The sequence below is a fragment of the Salmo salar genome, chromosome 28 (assembly GCF_965601325.2).
Source record: "Salmo salar chromosome 28, fSalSal1, whole genome shotgun sequence".
In the NCBI taxonomy this organism is placed as follows: Eukaryota; Metazoa; Chordata; class Actinopteri; order Salmoniformes; family Salmonidae; genus Salmo; species Salmo salar.
The window spans coordinates 5865885-5886783 of record NC_138318.1 but is presented as its reverse complement, the minus strand read 5'-3'; the positions used below and the strand labels follow the sequence as shown (position 1 = coordinate 5886783).

General features: G+C 42.6%; 1 protein-coding gene across 1 annotated transcript in view; it reads right to left on the bottom strand.

Moving 5' to 3' along the window:
* The window catches only part of LOC106589217 (ras-related protein Rab-26), a 105477-nt gene that overhangs the window by 17098 nt on the left and 67480 nt on the right, over positions 1-20899 (bottom strand). Inside the window, exon 5 of the mRNA XM_014178937.3 lies at positions 15913-15965. Within this exon, the coding sequence (XP_014034412.1) occupies positions 15913-15965 (53 nt within the window). The remainder of the gene's footprint in view (positions 1-15912; positions 15966-20899) is intronic.

Sequence of the window (20899 nt, the reverse complement as noted above, 5' to 3'; positions counted from 1 at the left end):
GTAACAGTAATTATCACAATGAACAAGTTTTAATGAAGTAGCAACTGCATGTTCTGCCCTGAGTCAGTGCTGCAGTGTGCTCAGATGTACCACAATGTTACAATGTAGCGATTGGTGCTTTGGAAACATGCTGAATTAGCCTACGGACGGACTGCTGGAGAACGTCTACAACTTCATCAGCAGCTGTCAAACTATTATAAATAAGTGACAAGCTAAACTCTGTTTATCAGTGAAGTGCCTCAAATCCTTAGCTAGCTTAAATTCCATCCCCGTGTTTGTCAGGGAAGCAGCAGGCAGTCTACAACAAACTGTCGAGAGGGCATCGTCTCAATGCTCATTTTGGTCAAAACACTTGCAGACATTTGCAGACATCAGCAAGTGTCCACTCAATAAAGGGTTTAGGGGCCAAGTGTTCGGTTTGAGATTCAGCCATAGTCTACATGCATGCTGAGACTGTATAGCTTATCACCTTAAACATTTCCTACTACTTAGGGTACTTTAGGGATCATGCGTTGCTGGTGTCTTTTTCAATTTTCTAATGTAAAGTAACAGGTATCCTTACAGAGCCTTGCAGCATGTGTATACCACACTAAGCACTACCTATGATCCCACATAGGCTACCACACTAAAGCCTATCTATGCCTTTGGGTACTGCCCCCCCTGGGTTTCTCCATTACTCACGCTGTCTAAGAGCAGGTAAGCCGCCTTGATACCCAGCTTGTTATCAGCCACTGTTGTGTTGCTTTAGTTTCAGTGCCTGGTTCAGCCTTCCATTTTAATAACAACTATGTGAATGATGATGATGATGATGATGATGTGTATGCAGCAGGGTTAGGTAGGTTACTTTCCAAATGTAATCCGTTAGTTACTAGTTACCAGTCCAAAATTCTAATCAGTAACATAACTTTTGGATTACCCAAACTCAGTAACGTAGTCTAATTACTTTCAGTTACCTTTAGATTACTTTCCCCTTAAGAGGCATTACAAGAAGACAAAAATGAGTATTACCAATTGAAAGACATACATTGTAGGATAAATCAATGTTAGAGTTTACACAGCTGGCCATATATGGATGTTGCATTTTACTTTATGGGATGGTTGTGTAGGCTTCTTCTAACCCATTGCGTTTTACTACAGATAATAATACGTTTAGGCTATATCTTTACATTAAAAACTGAAGTCTGTCACATGTACAGTCATTCTAGTTCATTTAATACCCCTTGATCTTTAATAAAAGGACTTGGAAATATAGATTAGCATAATGTTTTACCTGTAAGGTGCAAATAGGTAAATGAGAGAGCAGTAGTGTTTCACATCAACACGCTATGCCGTCCTCACCTCCAAGCGTTTATTCAAAGTGGATAATCTTTGGATGCCGACATCAGTCGCACCATTGGAAGACATAGCTTGGACAGTAGCCTACAAAAGCTTATTCCTGCTCTCTTTCCACGATCCATCAAACGCATTTGGTGTCATCATAGTGGTCTCTGACTTGTGGTCAGACTGGCTCAGGCTGAACAAACTTAAGCGTGAAATTTTTTTTCAATGCTGAATTGAATGTCATTGAGAAAACAGAAAGGTGTAAAAAAATTATAATAATAATAATCACATACATCCTTTCTGAATTTAAAAATAATCCTAGAAGTTACAATATTTTTGCTGGTAACATAACGGATTACAGTTACAGTTCTTTTGTAATCAGTTTCATGTAGTCCGTTACTCACCAACCCTGGTAAGCAGTGTGTGTGTGTGTGTGTGTGTGTGTGTGTGTGTGTGTGTGTGTGTGTGTGTGTGTGTGTGTGTGTGTGTGTGTGTGTGTGTGTGTGTAGCTCACAGCACAGTGAGCAGCAGCTGCAGGGCTGATGATATGAGGCAAGACAGTAAAGTTATAAAGGTGTCACGCTCAACTTTACAACCTCTGTGTCATTGGTTTAACATTGCTTTCAACTGAGAATGGTGACTATGTAACTGGTGAGCATGTAATGTTAGTGGCTGCGGATGCTTTCATGTCTGTATTCATTTCAAATGAACAATAGATCCCTGTGTATAGTTATTCACAGATTATGAGTGAGGCACCATTTGTTCAGTGTTCTAACTCTGGCCATACCTTGATACGTGTTGTAGAAAAGGGATGGACAGAAGACGGGTTAAAAAAAGATAGGGTGGAGAGAGTGGAAGGGAGAGAAAAGCAAAGAATGATTGAGAGAGAATAAAAGGGAGAGAGAGAGAGAGAGAGAAAAATGGTGAGATCCAGTGGAGAAGATTCAACCTCAACTCTGAACTACATAAAAGTCCAACAGGGGAGACAATTCATATCAGACTGGTATACTGTATCTGTGGTATTTGTACTGAGGGAGAGAGCAGCCAAACTGGAGATTGAAAAATATTTTGTGAAAATAAATTATGCTCCCATATGGTATTTTATGAGATTAATCACATGTGTACCTTTGTCAGGATGACTCCCACCTGTGCAGCCAGTTATGATCAAATTTTAACAATAAACTTTTCATCCTGCTGCTCTGTGGACCATTTCTGTCTACTATTGTTGTTAGACAGAAATAAATACAGAAACCTTGATTGGAATAGGAGCAAGCTGGTGTGTGTGTGTGTGTGTGTGTGTGTGTGTGTGTGTGTGTGTGTGTGTGTGTGTGTGTGTGTGTGTGTGTGTGTGTGTGTGTGCGTGCGTGCGTGCGTGCGTGCGTGCGTGCGTGCGTGTGTGTGTGCACTGTTACAATCGTCAATCAGCCTGAAAGAGAGAGAGCAGAGGCAACAAATTACCCAGCAGCCAATAACAAGCTCTGCTGGGAATTGGTCTCAAATCAGTCTGATGGGCTAGGCTTCCGCACTATTGCCCTCAGTCTCAGTCTCCGTCTCAGTCTCAGACTAGACACACCACAGGGCACAGGTATCACATTAACATCTGAATAATAACTATGAACTCAGAAATGATTTACACCTAATTCTAAATTTGTCTTCAAATAGTCTGTTTCTTTCTCTCTGTCATTTTCTCTCTCTATTCCTCTTCCTTATACCCCTGTCTTTCTCCTTTCCCCTCTTCATTTTGAGTGTAAAATAATATTTGTGTCTCTATTGAACCGACCTGTAGCTCTAATAAACCTATCATGAAATTTCATGGGTGGGAACCAGTTCAAGCTAGTCTTCAATCTCCTGACAATCTCTCCAAGGTTTCTCTTCAAACCTCTCCATTCAAACTAACAGAGCACTCAAGGCCCTCCACATCTCTACGGAAAACAGAGATAGAGAGAATGAGAGAGGGATGGAAGAATGGAGGGATGGTCTTGCAGAGTGGAGTGCTTGAAAAGAGAAACAGAATGGATGCTGTCGAACAAACCACCTAAGCTTGACCATTACCGCATACTGCCCCAACAGACGCACAGATGACGCAATCACAATTGCATTTCACACTGTCATCTCCCACCTGGACAAGATGGGAAATAACTATGTGAGAATTCTGTTCAGAGACTACAGCTCAGTGTTCAACACCATAGTCCCTTCCAAGCTAATCACCAAGCTGGGGACCCTGGGATTGGGATTGAACATCTCCCCAGGTGGTGAGGGTAGGCAACAACACCTCCGCCATGCGGACCCTCAACACGGGGGCCCCTCAAGGGTGTGTGCTTAGTCCCCCTCCTGTACTCCCTGTTTACTCACGACTGCGTTGCCGCACACGACACCAACACACCCATAATCAAGTTTGCTGACGACACAACGGTGGTAGGCCTGATCACCAACGGCCTACAAGGAGGAGGTCAGAGACTTCGCAGCGTGATGCCATGACAATAACCTCTTCCACAGCGTCAGTAAGACCAAAGAGCTGATCGTGGACTACAGGACAAAGAAGGGAGAGCATGCTCCCATCCACATCGAAGGGGCTGTAGTGGAGCGGGTCGTTCCTTGGCATCCACATCACCAAGAACTTAACTTGGTCCACCCAAACCCGCACAGATGTGATGAGGGCACAATAGCGCCTCTTCTCCCTCAGGAGGCTGAAAAGATTTGGCATGGGCCCACGGATCCTCAAACATTTCCACAGCTGCACCATCGAGAGCATCTCGACTGGCTGCATCACCACTTGGTACAGCAAATGCACCACAAAGCGCTACAAAGGGTGGTACGGACAGTCCAGTACATCACTGGGGCAAAACTCCCTGCCATCCATGACCTCTATATCAGGCGGTGTCAGAGGAAGGCCTGAAAAATCGCCAAAGACTCCAGCCATCAACTCTCAGACCAACAGGGTTCAAGACAGCTTGTACTCCCAAGCCATAAGACTGTTGATTAATGCACTGACCCTATCTTGCACTGACTCTATGCACACTCACCAGACTATATTGTATACAGTCCCTTCGGGAAGTATTAATACCCCTTGACTTTATCCTCATTTTGTTATGTTACAGCCCTTTTCAAAAATGTATACAAAAAAAATGATCTGCAAACTACACAAAGTACCCCATAATGACCAGGCGAAAACAGGTTTTTATACATTTTGGCAAATGTATTAAAAATGATAAACATAAATACCTTATTTACATAAGTAAATCAGGCCCTTTGCTATGAGAATCTATATTGAGCTCAGGTACATCCTGTTTTCATTGATCATCCTTGAGATGATTCTACAACTTGATTGGAGTCCACCTGTGGTAAATTCAATTGATTGGACATGATTTGGAAAGGCACACAACTGTCTATATAAGGTCCCACAGATCTTGAGAGGATCTGCAGAGAGGAATGGGAGAAACTCCCCAAATACAGATGTGCCAAGCTTGTAGCTTCATACCCAAGATGTAATCGCTGCCAAAGGTGCTTCAGCAAAGTACTGAGTAAAGGGTCTGAATACTTGTGTAAATGTGATATTTCAGTTTACATTTTTTATAAATTAGCAAAAAAAAAATATTAAAACTGTTTTTGCTTTGTCATTATGGGGTATTGTGTGTAGATTGAGGGAAAAAAACGATTTCATCAATTTTAGAATAAGGCTGTAACGTAACAAAATGTATAAAAAGTCAAGGGGTTTGAATACTTTCCGAATGCACTGTATAACTCCCCTCTTGTGTATTTTATTCCTTTTTTGTTACTATTTTTCTTTTTATTAAGCAAGCATTTCACAGTTAAGTCGACACTCATTGTATTCGGCGCATGTGACAAATACAATTTGATTTGGACTTGAATAGCTTCAAAGCACCTTGGCATAGATTCTAAAAGTGTCTGAAACTCTATTGAGGGGATGCGACACCATTTTTCCATAATTTGGTGTTTAGTTAATGGTGGTGGAAAACACTTTCTCAGGCGCCACTCCAGAATCTCCCATGTCTTCATTTAGGTTGAGATCTGGTGACTGAGATGGCATATGGATTACATCGTTTTCATGCCCATCAAACCATTCAGTGATCACCAATGCTCTGTGAATGGGGGTATTGTCATCCTATGGGGGCATAGTCATGGTAGCCAAAATAATTGCCAAAATAATGGTGTGCCGAGCATTTTTATACATGTCCCTAAGTATGATGGGATGTTAATTTCTTAATTAACTCAGGAACCACACCTGTTTGGAAGCACCTGCTTTCAATATACTTTGTATCCCTCATTTACTCATGTTTCAATTATTTTGTCATTTACCTGTATGTGAATGCTTGTGTAGGATTGAGAAGGCCTTTCTGTTGATTGACCCAAAGGGAAACATCAAAATCTGAGACTTTGTAAATGTTGGATTCCCCCCAAAAATGTGTTATTCAAACCAAGCCTACCCTCCCCCTAATCATGGCTGGTTTAGCAGCTTCACATAGGTGAGTCTTTTTTTGGGGCTCCCGAGTGGCGCAGCGGTCTAAGGCACTGCATCTCAGTGCAAGTGGAGTCACTACTGTCCCTGGTTTGAATCCAGGCTGTATCACCTGCCATGATTGGGAGTCCCATAGGGTGGCGCACAATTGGCCCAGCATTGTTCAGGTTTGGCCGGGGTAGGCCGTCATTGTAAATAAGAATTTGTTCTCAACTGACTTGCCTTGTTAAATGTATTGAAATATCAAAAAAGGGTCTAGCTCGTGAGACTGCTTTGAAGTAAATATTAAGCTTTATTATATGATCAAGTTTGGAAGCAGCAAGAACAGAACACCCCCTTTATCCTTATTTTTAGCCAGCTCCCATTATTATTTTGGACGTGCGTGAAACCCCCATCCATGTGTCCATATGCCCAACGAGAGATAAGATGACCATCGTATTTAGAAACATTTAAATGATTTCCCTGTAACAACTGCTTGTTTTCCGTTTAATTTGATTAAAAACCAAACTCATTAGAATGGTTCACCGTCCTTGGCTTTATGGTGAGCATGTCTGTCACGACTTCCACCGAAGGTGGCTCCTCTCCCTGTTCTGGCGGCGCTCGGCGGTCGTCGTCGCAGGTCTACTAGCTGCCACCGATCCCTTTTCCTTTTTGGTTGGATTTGTCTGTCTTGTGTTATCACCTGTGTCGAGTTTAGGTTCGTTAGTGGGGTATTTAATCTCGCCCTACCTGTGTGGTTTTGTGCGGGATTGTTTGTGTGTACCTGTCGTTTGGGTTTGGGTTTTGGTTTGGGTTTATTTTGTTCATTTAGAAAGGTGTATTTTTCCTGGACTGTGTTCCGGATCGTTTGGTGGGCCGCTTGTTTGGTCCTGTGCCTGTGCTAATATGGACTCTTGAATAAACGCCTTCTCTACATTATTCTCTCTCCTGCGCCTGACTTCACACCCACCTCTCCTAGGGAGATTTGACAATGTCCATGGCTTGCATGCAATACAATTTATAAAACATTATATTAGGGAGCAGTATTAATGGTGAGTGGACATTCCCAGCTCCAGTGAAAATGTTGGATTTACGCAAAAACCTCCATAGTCTAAGTTGCCTAAATATTATATGCCCATGGGGAGCAATTATGGTGTCTGTAACTGTATTTAGACAAAGGCTATTTAAACCAAGTTTTGTTTTTATTAGAATTTGATTGGAATTATTCACTCTTTTTTAAGCCTTAACCTTAAGAGTCTATTGACGCACCCATGCATCAATCTAACATAATCAAAAAATCTGTTCTATCTACCCCATCCGCCTACGTCGGCCTTCAGCATCTGTAGTGGAAGGTGGCCAAGCTACAACGGGGTTTGTCAGACCATGAGACATCCCGAAATGTTGTCTTCTCACTAAAACATCTGTAGCGTCCAAACTATTATGACCACTCTATGGTTCTCCGATTTGCTCTACAACCCCCACAAGAGTGGGACTCGTCTGAAGGTAACCCATACAAACGAATGGAAGGATGGAGGTAGTTTTGTGCCAACAAAAATATGGGGTTAAATAGGTGTCAAAAAAAAAAAAACTGTCTTGAGCTTTCTTATATTTCTATGGGCTATAGAAGTAGAGGCCAAATTCAATGTTATTTTGATATACCTAAAGAGGTCCTAAAATTCAAGAATTAGACTTTTAGAGGTTATCAGTAGTGAATTTAATCTTGCTTACAGACAACGCTTGGTATGTCCATGACTCAGACATGGCAGACATGGCAGACATAATGCAATTTACAGTAGGCCTACCCCCTATATCAGTGCGAAGGCTATTGAAGTCATGCCATTAGGCTTCTTACAATGTGGACTGAAAACATGTTCAAGATATTTAGCAAAGATGGGATAGGCCTAAATATATTTTGTTATTTTTGTTTCTGTAAGCAATTTAACAAACTGGGATATAACGGACTAACATTCGAATTGGAGGTGATGACTACGCAATACTTAACCTGTTAGGGCTAGGGGGCAGTATTGACACGGCCGGATAAAAAACGTACCCGATTTAATCTGGTTACTACTCCTGCCCAGTAACTAGAATATGCATATAATTATTGGCTTTGGATAGAAAACACCCTAAAGTTTCTAAAACTGTTTGAATGGTGTCTGTGAGTATAACAGAACTCAAATGGCAGGCCAAAACCTGAGAAGATTCCATGCAGGAAGTGGCCTGTCTGACAAGTTGTGTTTCATCTTGGCTCTTTTTATTGAAGACTGAGGATCTTTGCTCTAACGTGACACTTCCTACGGCTCCCATAGGCTCTCAGAGCCAGGGAAAAAGCTGAACGATATCGAGGCAGCCTCTGGCTGAAACACATTATCGCTTTTGGCAAGTGGCCGATCAGAGTACTATGGGCTTAGGCGCATGCCCGAGTCGACCCCATGCTTTATTTTCTTTCGTCTGTTTACCTAAACGCAGATTCCCGGTCGGAATATTATCGCTTTTTTATGAGAAAAATGGCATAAAAATGGATTTTAAACAGCGGTTGACATGCTTCGAAATACGGTAATGGAATATTTAGAATTTTTTGGTCACGAATTGCGCCATGCTCGTCACCCTTATTTACCCTTTCGGATAGTGTCTTGAACGCACGAACAAAACGCCGCTGTTTGGATATAACTATGGATTATTTTGAACCAAACCAACATTTGTTATAGAAGTAGAAGTCCTGGGAGTGCATTCTGACGAAGACAGCAAAGGTAATAACATTTTTCTTATAGTAAATCTGACTTTGGTGAGTGCTAAACTTGCTGGGTGTCTAAATAGCTAGCCCTGTGATGCCGGGCTATCTACTGAGAATATTGCAAAATGTGCTTTCACCGAAAAGCTATTTTAAAATCGGACATATCGAGTGCATAGAGGAGTTCTGTATCTATAATTCTTAAAATAATTGTTATGCTTTTTGTGAACGTTTATCGTGAGTAATTTAGTAAATTCACCGGCAGTGTTCGGTGGGAATGCTAGTCACATGCTAGTCACATGCTAATGTAAAAAGCTGGTTTTTGATATAAATATGAACTTGATTGAACAAAACATGCATGTATTGTATAACATAATGTCCTAGGGTTGTCATCTGATGAAGATCATCAAAGGTTAGTGCTGCATTTAGCTGTGGTTTGGGTTTATGTGACATTATATGCTAGCTTGAAAAATGGGTGTCTGATTATTTCTGGCTTGGTACTCTGCTGACATAATCTAATGTTTTGCTTTCGTTGTAAAGCCTTTTTGAAATTGGACAGTGTGGTTAGATTAACGAGAGTCTTGTCTTTAAAATGGTGTAAAATAGTCATATGTTTTAAAAATTGAAGTTTTCGCATTTTTTAGGTTTTTTGAATAACGCGCCACGGGATTACACTGGCTGTTACGTAGGTGGGACGATTTGGTGCCACCTACCCTAGAGAGGATAAAAGACTATAAAAGCACAACTTGAAGCAACCGCATATTTAGCCATGGAGCAGGTTCTAATTGGCCAGTGAGTGGTGAAGCCTCGACACACCTACAACCCAGACCTTTCGCGCCACCGCCAGCTACTGCGCCCATATTTCCGGTTTTGAAAATAGCACAAATATTTCTGACACAACCCCAAACCTATATTTCCATTGCATTAGGTTTGTTAAAATAGAGCTCCAATAGTTTATAGTTTTAGTTAAATTTGATTCATAATACATAATCATGATGAACAAAATGTTTAAAGTCCAAAGCGAAAACTCATTTGAATAGTCCAGGTTGACTTCAAAACAGGTCGGTGATCGCCCTGGTCATAGTTCCCCCACAGATGTAAGGTAATATAAGCAATAGAATTATAGTGTGATAAACTACGGGGTTTGTTCCTCACTAAGTGCATTCGGTGGTGCTCTCAGAAATGTTTTCACCTTGCATGTGACACAATGGGATGTCTGCTGGTTCCTCTCTTACTCCCACACACTTGGCCATACACAAGTACACAGACTGGCATCTGCTTGGGGCCCTAAAATCAATTTGTCCGCCCCTGCTCCCACCCTTTGTCTCTCTCGATGCACCTGCCTCTGAAGAGCTAAACAGCACCTATTTAAAATGCTAATGCTGTCATGCACTATGCTCCAGTATGGGGGTGAAACTCTTTGTTGTGGATGTAGAAGGGCTGTCATGCGTGCATTATGCATGGGAAACATATGCATGCAGGGATCCATCAAACTCAAATGGGAATAGTTGATTTATCATACTGTAATCTGCACGAACACATAGGTAATAAACATAAATATGGTACTGAGATACGGTATATGAATGGGAAGGAGGAGGGAGCTTACAGTGAAAAGATTTTAAAAAAATATGCAGTACCAGTCAAAAGTTTAGACACACCTACTCATTCAAGGGTTTTTCTTTATGTTTTACATTGTAGAATAATAGTGAAGGCATCAAATCTATGAAATAACATATATGGAATCCTGTAGTAAACAAAAAAGTGTTAAACAAATCTAAATATATTTTAGATTATCCAAAGTAGCCAAAGCTTTGCACACTCTTGGCATTCTCTCAACCACCTTCATAAGGTAGTAAACTGGAATGCATTTCAATTAACAGGTATGCCATGTTAAAAGTAAATTTGTAGAATTTCTTTCCTTCGTAATGCGTTTGAGCCAATCAGTTGTGTTCTGACAAGGTAGGGGTGGTATACAGAAGATAGCCCTATCTGGTAAAAGACCAAGTCCATATTATGGCAAGAACAGCTCAAATAATGACAGTCCATCATTACTTTAACACATGAAGGTCAGTCAATGCGGAATATTTCAAGAACTTTGAAAGTCTTTTCAAGTGCAGTCGCAAGAACCATCAAGCGCTATGATGAAACTGGCTCTCATGAGGACCGCCACAGAAAAGGAAGACCCAGAGTTGACTCTGCTGCAGAGGATAAGTTCATTAGATTTACCAGCCTCAGAAATTGCAGCCCAAATAAATGCTTCAAAGAGTTAAAATAACAGACACATCTCAACATCAATTCAGAGGAGACTGCGTGAATCAGGTTTTCATGGTCGAATTGCTGCAAAGAAACCACTACTAAAGGTCACCAATAATAAGAAGAGACTTGCTTGGGCCAAGAAACACGAGCAATGGACATTAGACCGTTGGTTTCTGTCTTTTGGTCTGATGATTCCAAATTTGAGATTTTTGGTTCCAACCACCATGTCTTTGTGAGACACAGAGAAGGTGAATGGATAATCTCTACAAGTGTGGTTCCCACCGTGAAGCATGGAGGAAGAGGTGTTATGGTGTGGTGGCACTTTGCTGGTGACACTGTCAGTGATTTATTTAGAAGTCAAGGCACACTTAACCAGCATGGCTACCACAGCATTCTATAGCGATGCGCCTTCCCATCTGGTTTGCGGACTATCAATTTGTTTTTCAACAGGACAATAACCCAACACACCTCCAGGCTGTGTAAGGGCTATTTGACCAAGAAGGAGAGTGATGGAATGCGGAATCAGATGACCTAGCCTCCACAATCAGCCGACCTCAACCCAATTGAGATGGTTTGGAATGAGTTGGACCGCAGAGTGAAGGAAAAGCAGCCAACAACTGCTCAGCATATGTGGGAACTCCTTCAAGACTGTTGGAAAATAATTCCAGGTGATGCTGGTTGAGAGAATGCCAAGAGTGTGCAAAGCTGTCATCAGAGCAAAGGGTGGCTACTTTGAAGAATCTATTTTCAAAAAGGCTTTACAGCGAAAGCAAAACATTAGATTATGTCAGCAGAGTACCCAGCCAGAAATAATCAAACACCCATTTTTCAAGCTAGCATATAATGTCACAAAAAACAAAACCACAGCTAAATGCAGCACTAACCTTTGATGATCTTCATCAGATGACACTCCTAGGACATTATGTTATACAATACATGCATGTTTTGTTCAATCAAGTTCATATTTATATCAAAAACCAGCTTTTTACATTAGCATGTGACGTTCAGAACTAGCATTCCCACCGAACACTTCCGGTGAATTTACTAAATTACTCACGATAAACGTTCACAAAAAACATAACAATTATTTTAAGAATTATAGATACAGAACTCCTTTATGCAATCACGGTGTCCGATTTTAACCTGTTAGGGCTAGGGGGCAGCATTTGCACGTCTGGATAAAAAAAATGTACCCGATTTAATCTGGTTACTAATCCTACCCAGTAACTAGAATATGCATATACTTATTATATATGGATAGAAAACACTCTAAAGTTTCTAAAACTGTTTGAATGGTGTCTGTGAGTATAACAGAACTCATTTGGCAGGCAAAACCCTGAGACATTTTCTGACAGGAAGTGGATACCTGATGTGTTGTATTACCTTTAAACCTATCCCATTGAAAAACACAGGGGCTGAGGAATATTTTGGCACTTCCTATTGCTTCCACTAGATGTCACCAGCCTTTACAAAGTGTTTTGAGTCTTCTGGAGGGAGATCTGACCGAACAAGAGCCATGGAACGATGATGTCCCATTAGACACCTGGCGCGCGAGTTCATGTTGGGTACCCTCGTTCCAATACGTTATAAAAGAGTATGCATTCGTCCACCTTGAATATTATTCATGTTCTGGTTAAAAAAGGCCCTAATGATTTATGCTATACAACGTTTGACATGTTTGAACGAACGTAAATATATTTTTTCCCCTCGTTCATGACGAGAAGTCCGGCTGGCTTAGATCATGTGCTAACAAGACGGAGATTTTTGGACATAAATGATGAGCTTTTTTGAACAAAACTACATTCGTTATGGACCTGTGATACCTGGAAGTGACATCTGATGAAGAGAATCAAAGGTAATGGATTATTTACATAGTATTTTCGATTTTAGATCTCCCCAACATGACGTCTAGTCTGTATCGCAACGCGTATTTTTCTGGGCGCAGTGCTCAGATTATTGCAAAGTGTGATTTCCCAGTAAGGTTATTTTTAAATCTGGCAAGTTGATTGCGTTCAAGAGATGTAAATCTATAATTCTTTAAATGACAATATAATATTTTACCAATGTTTTCTAATTTTAATTATTTAATTTGTGACGCTGACTTGACTGCCGGTTATTGGAGGGAAACGATTTCCTCAACATCAATGCCATAGTAAAACGCTGTTTTTGGATATAAATATGAACTTGATAGAACTAAAAATGCATGCATTGTCTAACATAATGTCCTAGGAGTGTCATCTGATGGAGATTGTAAAAGGTTAGTGCATCATTTTAGCTGGTTTTATGGTTTTGGTGACCCTGTCTTTGACTTGACAAAACATTACACACAACTCTTGTAAATGTACTGTCCTAACATACTCTAAATTTATGCTTTTGCCGTAAAACCTTTTTGAAATCGTAAAACGTGGTTAGATTAAGGAGATGTTTATCTTTCAAAGGGTGTAAAATAGTTGTATGTTTGAAAAATTGGAATTTTGACATTTATTTGGATTCAAATTTGCCGCTCTTGAAATGCACCTGCTGTTGATGGAGTGCACCACGGGTGGCACGCTAGCGTCCCACCTAGCCCATAGAGGTTAAAATAGCTTTTCGGTGAAAGCACATGTTGCAATATTCTGAGTAGATAGCTCGCCATCACGGGCTAGCTATTTTGACACCCACCAAGTTTGGTACTCACCAAACTCAGATTTACTATAAGAAAAATTGGATTACCTTTGCTGTTCTTCGTCAGAATGCACTCCCAGGACTTCTACTTCAATAACAAATGTTGGTTTGGTTCCAAATAATCCATAGTTATATCCAAATAGCGGCGTTTTGTTGTACGTTCAAGACACTATCCGAAGGGTAACGAAGGGTGATGCGCCCGGCGCGTTTCGTGACAAAATATTTCAAAATATTCCATTACCGTACTTCGAAGCATGTCAAACGCTGTTTAAAATAAATTTTTATGCGATTTTTCTCGTAAAAAAGCGATAATATTCCGTTTTCGTTCAAAGACTAAAAATCTAAAATGGACTCTTCTCGTGCACGCGCGCACCAGTCTCATTGTTCTCTGATCGACCACTTACCAAATGCGCTACTGTTTTTCAGCCATGGCCTGCAAAGTCATCATTCAACGTTCTGGCGCCTTCTGAGAGCCTATGGGAGCGTTAGAAAATGTCACGTTACAGCAGAGATCCCCTGTTTTGGATAGAGATGATCAAGAAGGCCAAGAAATGGTCAGAGAGGGCGCTTCCTGTTTGGAATCCTCTCAGGTTTTGGCCTGCCAAATGAGTTCTGTTATTCTCACAGACACCATTCAAACAGTTTTAGAAACTTTGGAGTGTTTGCTATGCAAAGCTAATAATTATATGCATATTCTAGTTTCTGGGCAGGAGTAATAATCAGATTAAATCGGGTACGTTTTTTATCCGGCTGTGAAAATACTGCCCCCTATCCATAACAAGTTAAAGTGACTAGTATTCTAAATTGTTTTACATTGTGGGCTAATAATGTTAGAAATAACACACACAAAAAAATACTGCAAAGTTGCTTAGGAGCTAGAAACAGAGCTGCCATGTCTGTCGGCGCCATCTTTGGAAGGAGGTGATAGGAAGAGATATGCTACAACACAAAGCCTTGTTATTAGTTCATTTTAAATTAAAATGAAGACTGTTGAAATGAATTACTCGAATTAGCCTAATTTCAACAACATGCGTTTTCCACCTCCCGATTGATTGTGCCGCGGCTGACACGTCACAGCACCACAAAGCTGTCATGGAAATTACTCGAATCTGGCTTATTGTGAGGTCAATAGCTGATAAAAAGCCTCATCATGGGCAACGAAACATGTTGTTTCATGGTCTTTGGAGAGGGAATATCAAAGGTGCAAGTGTGACGAATATGAGCCCGGAGCCGACGACAGCAACCCATGTGGGTACTGTGGCATAGTCTAGTGTTTAAAGAAAGTATCAAAACCTCTTGATATGGGAGGCACATAGAAAATGGAACACTTTGCATTTATATTTTTATCCAGTATATATAGGAAAACCTGCAGAATAACTAATGTAATCCAGGGAACAATGCACTACGCTCCCCTGTGCCCAATAAAACTCCACACAACCCTCCCCAAAGCAAAAAACGAAGTCACACCACCCTTCCCTATTTTTAACCCCCCCCCCCCCCCCCCAGTAATTGTCTAACTGTCCCTAACGTGAGTAAGAGCAACTGTGCTGTTGGTCAGAATAAGTGAAAGTAAGTGAGAGTATCCACGCTGTCTCTGCTTCCCTAGGGACCTCTACAGTATGTACCTCCTGTTTTACCATGTATTAATGATAGGAGAACCAGCTGCAGTTACAGCAGTGGAAACAGGTGGGTCTGCAGCTACGCGACATAGCCTCTCTACTTGATGACTACATGCCATTTAATAGCCCACGTTTAAACCTCCTGTCGCCAAGACTTCTTGTCCTTTAATGTTTATCAAAAGACTGTAATACGTCTGTGGAGAAGACTGAAGGGATGAAAAGATGAGGTTACATCAAATGGAGTCGAAATGGCCTCAAATTCACAGTCTCGTTGGAGAGCAGCCTGTAAAATCAGAGAGATGTCACCATTTTGTTGCACAGCTGATCTGTTTCACCATTTTGGAAAATAACTACCTGGGATTTAAAACTACACACTCCCACCATCATCACCATCACCATGACCATGACCATCACCATTATAATCATCATCATCATCAGAACCATCTCTGACCTCACCATGAGCTCTTTTTCAAAATGGTATATTACAAAACAAGACAGAGCTTTTATAATGTTATTCTACACAACTTAGTGCAAAAGCTTATCAAGTCACCTCAAATCAAACAAATGGAAAGAAATAGAGGGAGAAAGGCACAGAGTGGCGGTTAGATGAGGCAGAATTGGAGGGAGGAGGAAGGGATGGAGTAGGTTAGACAGTAATGGAGAAACGGAGGGAGAAAGTGGACATAGATGTCAATGAAAGAGAAATGAAGGAAGTTAAGAGAATGGCGGGATGACACTGGTTAGACTATGCCAGTTATATAGAGGTGGGGGGAAGGAGATGGAAAGATGAAGAAAAGAAAAGCCTTTACGTAGTGTTAAAAGTTGATGAGCCCCGCAGACAGGACTGACACAGGACTGAGTCTTACCTTGATGTTGTCAAAGGAGGCCTTGTTAGTGACGTCGTAGAGCAAGAGGAGAGCTGTGGAGAGGACACAGACATAGAGCATATCAACAGGCTATCTATGGATGGCTTCCACTAGAATCACTAGGATAAGACTTGATAGAAAGTAAAGAGAGAAGAAAAAAAAATGGAAACATGTATTTGTGGACTTTAAAACCTTTTAAATGTACCTTTAATATTTGGTGTGATGTCATGAAATGAAAACAGGAAATAGAATAGTGTAGAACTTCCATCTGAGGTTGGAAATTATGAATATAATCACGTAATCAGCCGAGACAGAATGATCATGGTTAGACCACGCAGAGCTTGTACCACAGTGATATAACAATATTCATCAATACATAACAATCATGACATTTCCACCTTTTTGAAGTCAATACAGTACTTACAAATTTAGAAAAATATTATTGTCCTCTTAGCTCATGTAACATGACAGCCTGTACATAACATTTGGTGCCAGAAAGTATACCTCACATAAGGGTGTACGGGAAATCACTCCACAGGGACTTAGCTAGACTCCTCAAAACATTTGGGAATGAGCTTTTTGATCGAAACCCCTTCTCCAACCTCACGCTCCGCACTTCCCTTTGTCATTTAACACTTTTTTGGGGGGAGGGGGGTCTCTGAAGGGTGTATAATATGCTGTAATTACCACATGGCTGGGTAGAATGGAGCTGTAGCCTGCTCTCTCTCTCTCACGGATAACAAAGCAATGATTATTTTCACACCACCGGTAGAGCGGAGAGAAAGAGAGAGAGATGTTCTGTCTACTGGTGTATACAGCCTTGAACAGAACAGAACAGAACAGGTCTGAATGCAGCCGTCTTTATCGGTCTCTAACAGACAAGTGAGAGGAGAAAAACACACCTCCTTTCCTCTCCTCTCCTTCATTCTCTCTGACCTCTCCTGTAACAGTGAGATGTACTGTAGGCTTGGAGGTCCCAGTGGCGACTGAGGTAAACTATCACTCACTTTATTTGTGTTTATTCTTCATTTGTATTTTATTCAAAACATCCCTAATTTGTCTGAGAAGAAGGACACCTCTAATGGAGGGCTGAATAAAATAAACAATGCAAAACTATTTGTCTTTGTGTCTCGCGAAGCGGAACCCAAGAGACCAAGAGCAGACTCAGACGAGTTAACCAAGGTATTTATTGAAACACAGGGGGACGATTGAGTGCAGGCCAGGGGAAGCTCGAGTGGGTTGCTGGAAACCAGGTGCGGAGTCTGAGGCTGGAGTGAGAGGTGTGGGGACAGGGTAAGCAGGTCCGAAGGGGAATCCAAGGGAGCGTAGAATCCAGGACAGTGTAGCAGGACTGACGAGAAGTCGGACTGGAGAAAGGGACCAGAGTCAGAGCGGGCAGAACTGTAGCGGAGAGGAAAACAGCGTCAGGCAAGGGAAACCAGGCACAACATGAACAAACGGCTAGAAGACTGACTGAGCAGAGATTATGATCTGACAGTGTGGAAGTGGCAGGACTGAGTATTTGTAGAGGCCTTGATTATGGAACAGGTTGCAGCTGGTGGGGATCTGCTCTGACTCCAGCACACCTGTCTCCGCCCACACACACAGGGAGAGGGAGCGAGCACTGGGGGAGTGGCGGCAGGTCAAGGCAACGCCGGATGAGCACTAGAGGGCATGGCAGTTCGCAGATGTGACAGTACCCCCCCCCCCCCCCACATCCAAAAGCCACCGGACGCTATAGGCAGGATGGTCATCGATGAGCCGAGGGGGTGGAGGAGTTGCTGCAGGAGGAGACGGGACTGGAGCAGACAGGTTTTAAATCATGGACACATGGAAGGTTAGGTGGATCTTAAGAGAGTTTCAGGTGCACAACAGAGAGGTTAATGACATGATCAATCTCAAAGGGACCAGTGAATCAGGGGGCAAGTTTCCTGGAAGCCACTTTCAAGGGCAAGAGGAACTGGTGACAGGTCCGGGGGTTCTGGAATGGACTGGGGCACAGACAAGGCAGGGGAAGGGCAGAATATAAGGAGGAGAGATGACTAGAAACATCCAGTTGGCCGTTTTATGTGTGGATTAATTGGCGGAGTAGAGGAGCTTGTGCATTTCAGGTAAAATAAGAACTCAATGTTTATATCCTGCGTTCATCCACCTCTGGCCTGCTGGCCCCCCTACCTCTGAGGAAGCACAGTTCCCGCTCAGCCCAGTCAAAACTGTTCGCTGCTCTGGCACCCCAATGGTGGAACAAGCTCCCTCACGACGCCAGGACAGCGGAGTCAATCACCACCTTCCGGAGACACCTGAAACCCCACCTCTTTAAGGAATACCTAGGATAGGATAAAGATCCCCCCCCCCCCCTTAAAAGATTTAGATGCACTATTGTAAAGTGGTTGTTCCACTGGATATCATAAGGTGAATGCACCAATTTGTAAGTCGCTCTGGATAAGAGCGTCTGCTAAATGACTTAAATGTAATGTAAATGTAAATGTAAATGTAAATATAGACAGTGACAAAATGTACTCCAAGTGGTGACCCTTCCAGCAGGTGAGTCGATCTGTGGGTTGTGCCCTTCCCCTGCCTTGTCTGTGCCCCAGTCCATTCCAGAACCCCGGACCTGTCATCAGTTCCTCCAGAGTATCACGATCTAACTCCTGTGGTCCAAGATGGTGTAACAGTCAGATGTCTTTGTCTTGTCTCGTCCCATTTGTCTTGTCTCGTCCCAACTAGCTTTTGATATCTTTTTCATCGCATTCTTTTTAATATTTTTCCTAAACCTCAAATTCAAAATACTCTCCTGCAACTCGCCTCACCCAATGTGGTGTGGATTTCTTTTTTTCTAAAGTATTTCTATTTACCTCCGAACTGGAATACCTAAACTGAAGCTAGCTAGCTAACTAGCTACCAGCTATCAGCTATCAGTCAGCTAACCACTGCTAGCGGTCATCAGCTAACCTTTAGCTCGGAAAGCTCTCACCAGTTCGTACAATGCGTTTCAAACCAGAGCATACCGGACCTATTTTTCTCTCCATATCCCCGGATTCCTACCGCAAACTCTGAACCCTTTCATCTGGATCGTGGCAGCTAGCTAACCGCAACCCAGGTTGACTACTCCTGGCTAACGTTTCTGTCCCGGAGCAAGCACCAACTAGCCTGGGGCTAGCCCATGCTAGACCCAGCTCCCGGCTAGGGCTCCTGGGCTACTCTTGAAGCCCACTCCTCGGCTACAATATCCGGACCCCTTCTACTGCCTGTACGGGGCACAGAACCCCGCCAAACCTTCACGACTGGAATACCGACATAATCTGCCCGCGGATCCCAACAGGCCCCTCAAGCGCGACGTGCCCTGAAGGCCCATTCTGCTAACCGCGGCCTGCTAGCTATCTATAGCATATTGGACTGTTAGCTTATCCACCGGCCAGTTTCTTGGACCACTATACCCATTTTGCCAATTGGACTTGAACCCCTCTGCTACTTGGAACCCTACTAATTCCACAACTGGTCTATCGACGTCACCGCACGAGGAGGCAAAAACAGACTTTTCCCCCATCGCGACGTCCCTCTAAGACCCTTATGCTAGCTTGATAGCCACGGCCTGCTAACTGCTAGCTTGCTAGCCCCGGCCTGCTAACTGTCTGAATCGCTGGGTCCCCAGCCAGCCCAACCACTCACTGGACCCATACGATCACTTGGCTACGCATGCCTCTCCCTAATATCAATATGCCTTGTCCATTGCTGTCCTGGTTAGTGATTACTGTCTTATTTCACTGTAGAGCCTCTAACCCTGCTCAATATGCCTTAACCAACCATGTTGTTCCACCTCCCACATATGCGATGACATCACCTGGTTTAAACGTCTCTAGAGACTATATCTCTCTCTTCATTACTCAATGCCTAGGTTTACCTCCAATGTACTCTCTTCCTACCATACCTTTGTCTGTACACTATGCCTTGAATCTATGCTATCGTGCCCAGAAACCTGCTCCCTTTACTCTCTGTTCCGAATGTGCTAGATGGCCAGTTCTTATAGCCTTTAGCCGTACCCTTATCCTACTTCTCTGTTCCTCTGGTGATGTAGAGGTTAATCCAGGAGCTGCAGTGCCTAGCTCCACTCCTACTCCCCAGGTGCTCTCATTTGTTGACTTCTGTAACCGTAAAAGCCTTGGTTTCATGCATGTTAACATTAGAAGCCTACTCCCTAAGTTTGCTTTATTCACTGCTTTAGCACATTCTGCCAACCCGGATGTCTTAGCCATGTCTGAATCCTGGCTTAGGAAAACCACCAAAACCCTGAAATTTCCATCCCTAACTATAATATTTTCTGCCAAGATAGAACTGCCAAAAGGGGCGGTGTTGCAATCTACTGCAGAGATAGCCTGCAGAGTTCTGTATTACTATCCAAGTCTGCACCCAAACAATTTGAGCTTCTACTTCTAAAAATGAACCTTTCCAGAAACAAGTCTCTCACCGTTGCCGCTTGCTATAGACCACCCTCTGCCCCCAGCTGTGCCCTGGACACCATATGTGAATTGACTGCCCCCCCATCTATCTTCTGAACTCGTGCTGCTAGGTGACCTAAACTGGGACATGCTTAACACCCCGGCCATCCTACAATCTAAGCTTGATGCCCTTAATCTCACACAAATGATCAATGAACCTACCAGGTACAACCCCAAATCTGTAAACACGGACACCCTCATAGATATCATCCTAACTAACTTGCCCTCCAAATACACCTCTGCTGTTTTCAACCAAGATCTCAGCGATCACTGCCTCATTGCCTGCATCCGTAATGGGTCTGTGGTCAAACGACCACCCCTCATCTCTGTCAAACGCTCCCTAAAACACTTCTGTGAACAGGCCTTTCTAATTGACCTGGCCGGGTTATCCTGGAATGGATATCATAAGGTGAATGCACCAATTTGTAAGTCACTCTGGATAAGAGCGTCTGCTAAATGACGTAAATGTAAATGTAAATGCATTCACCTCA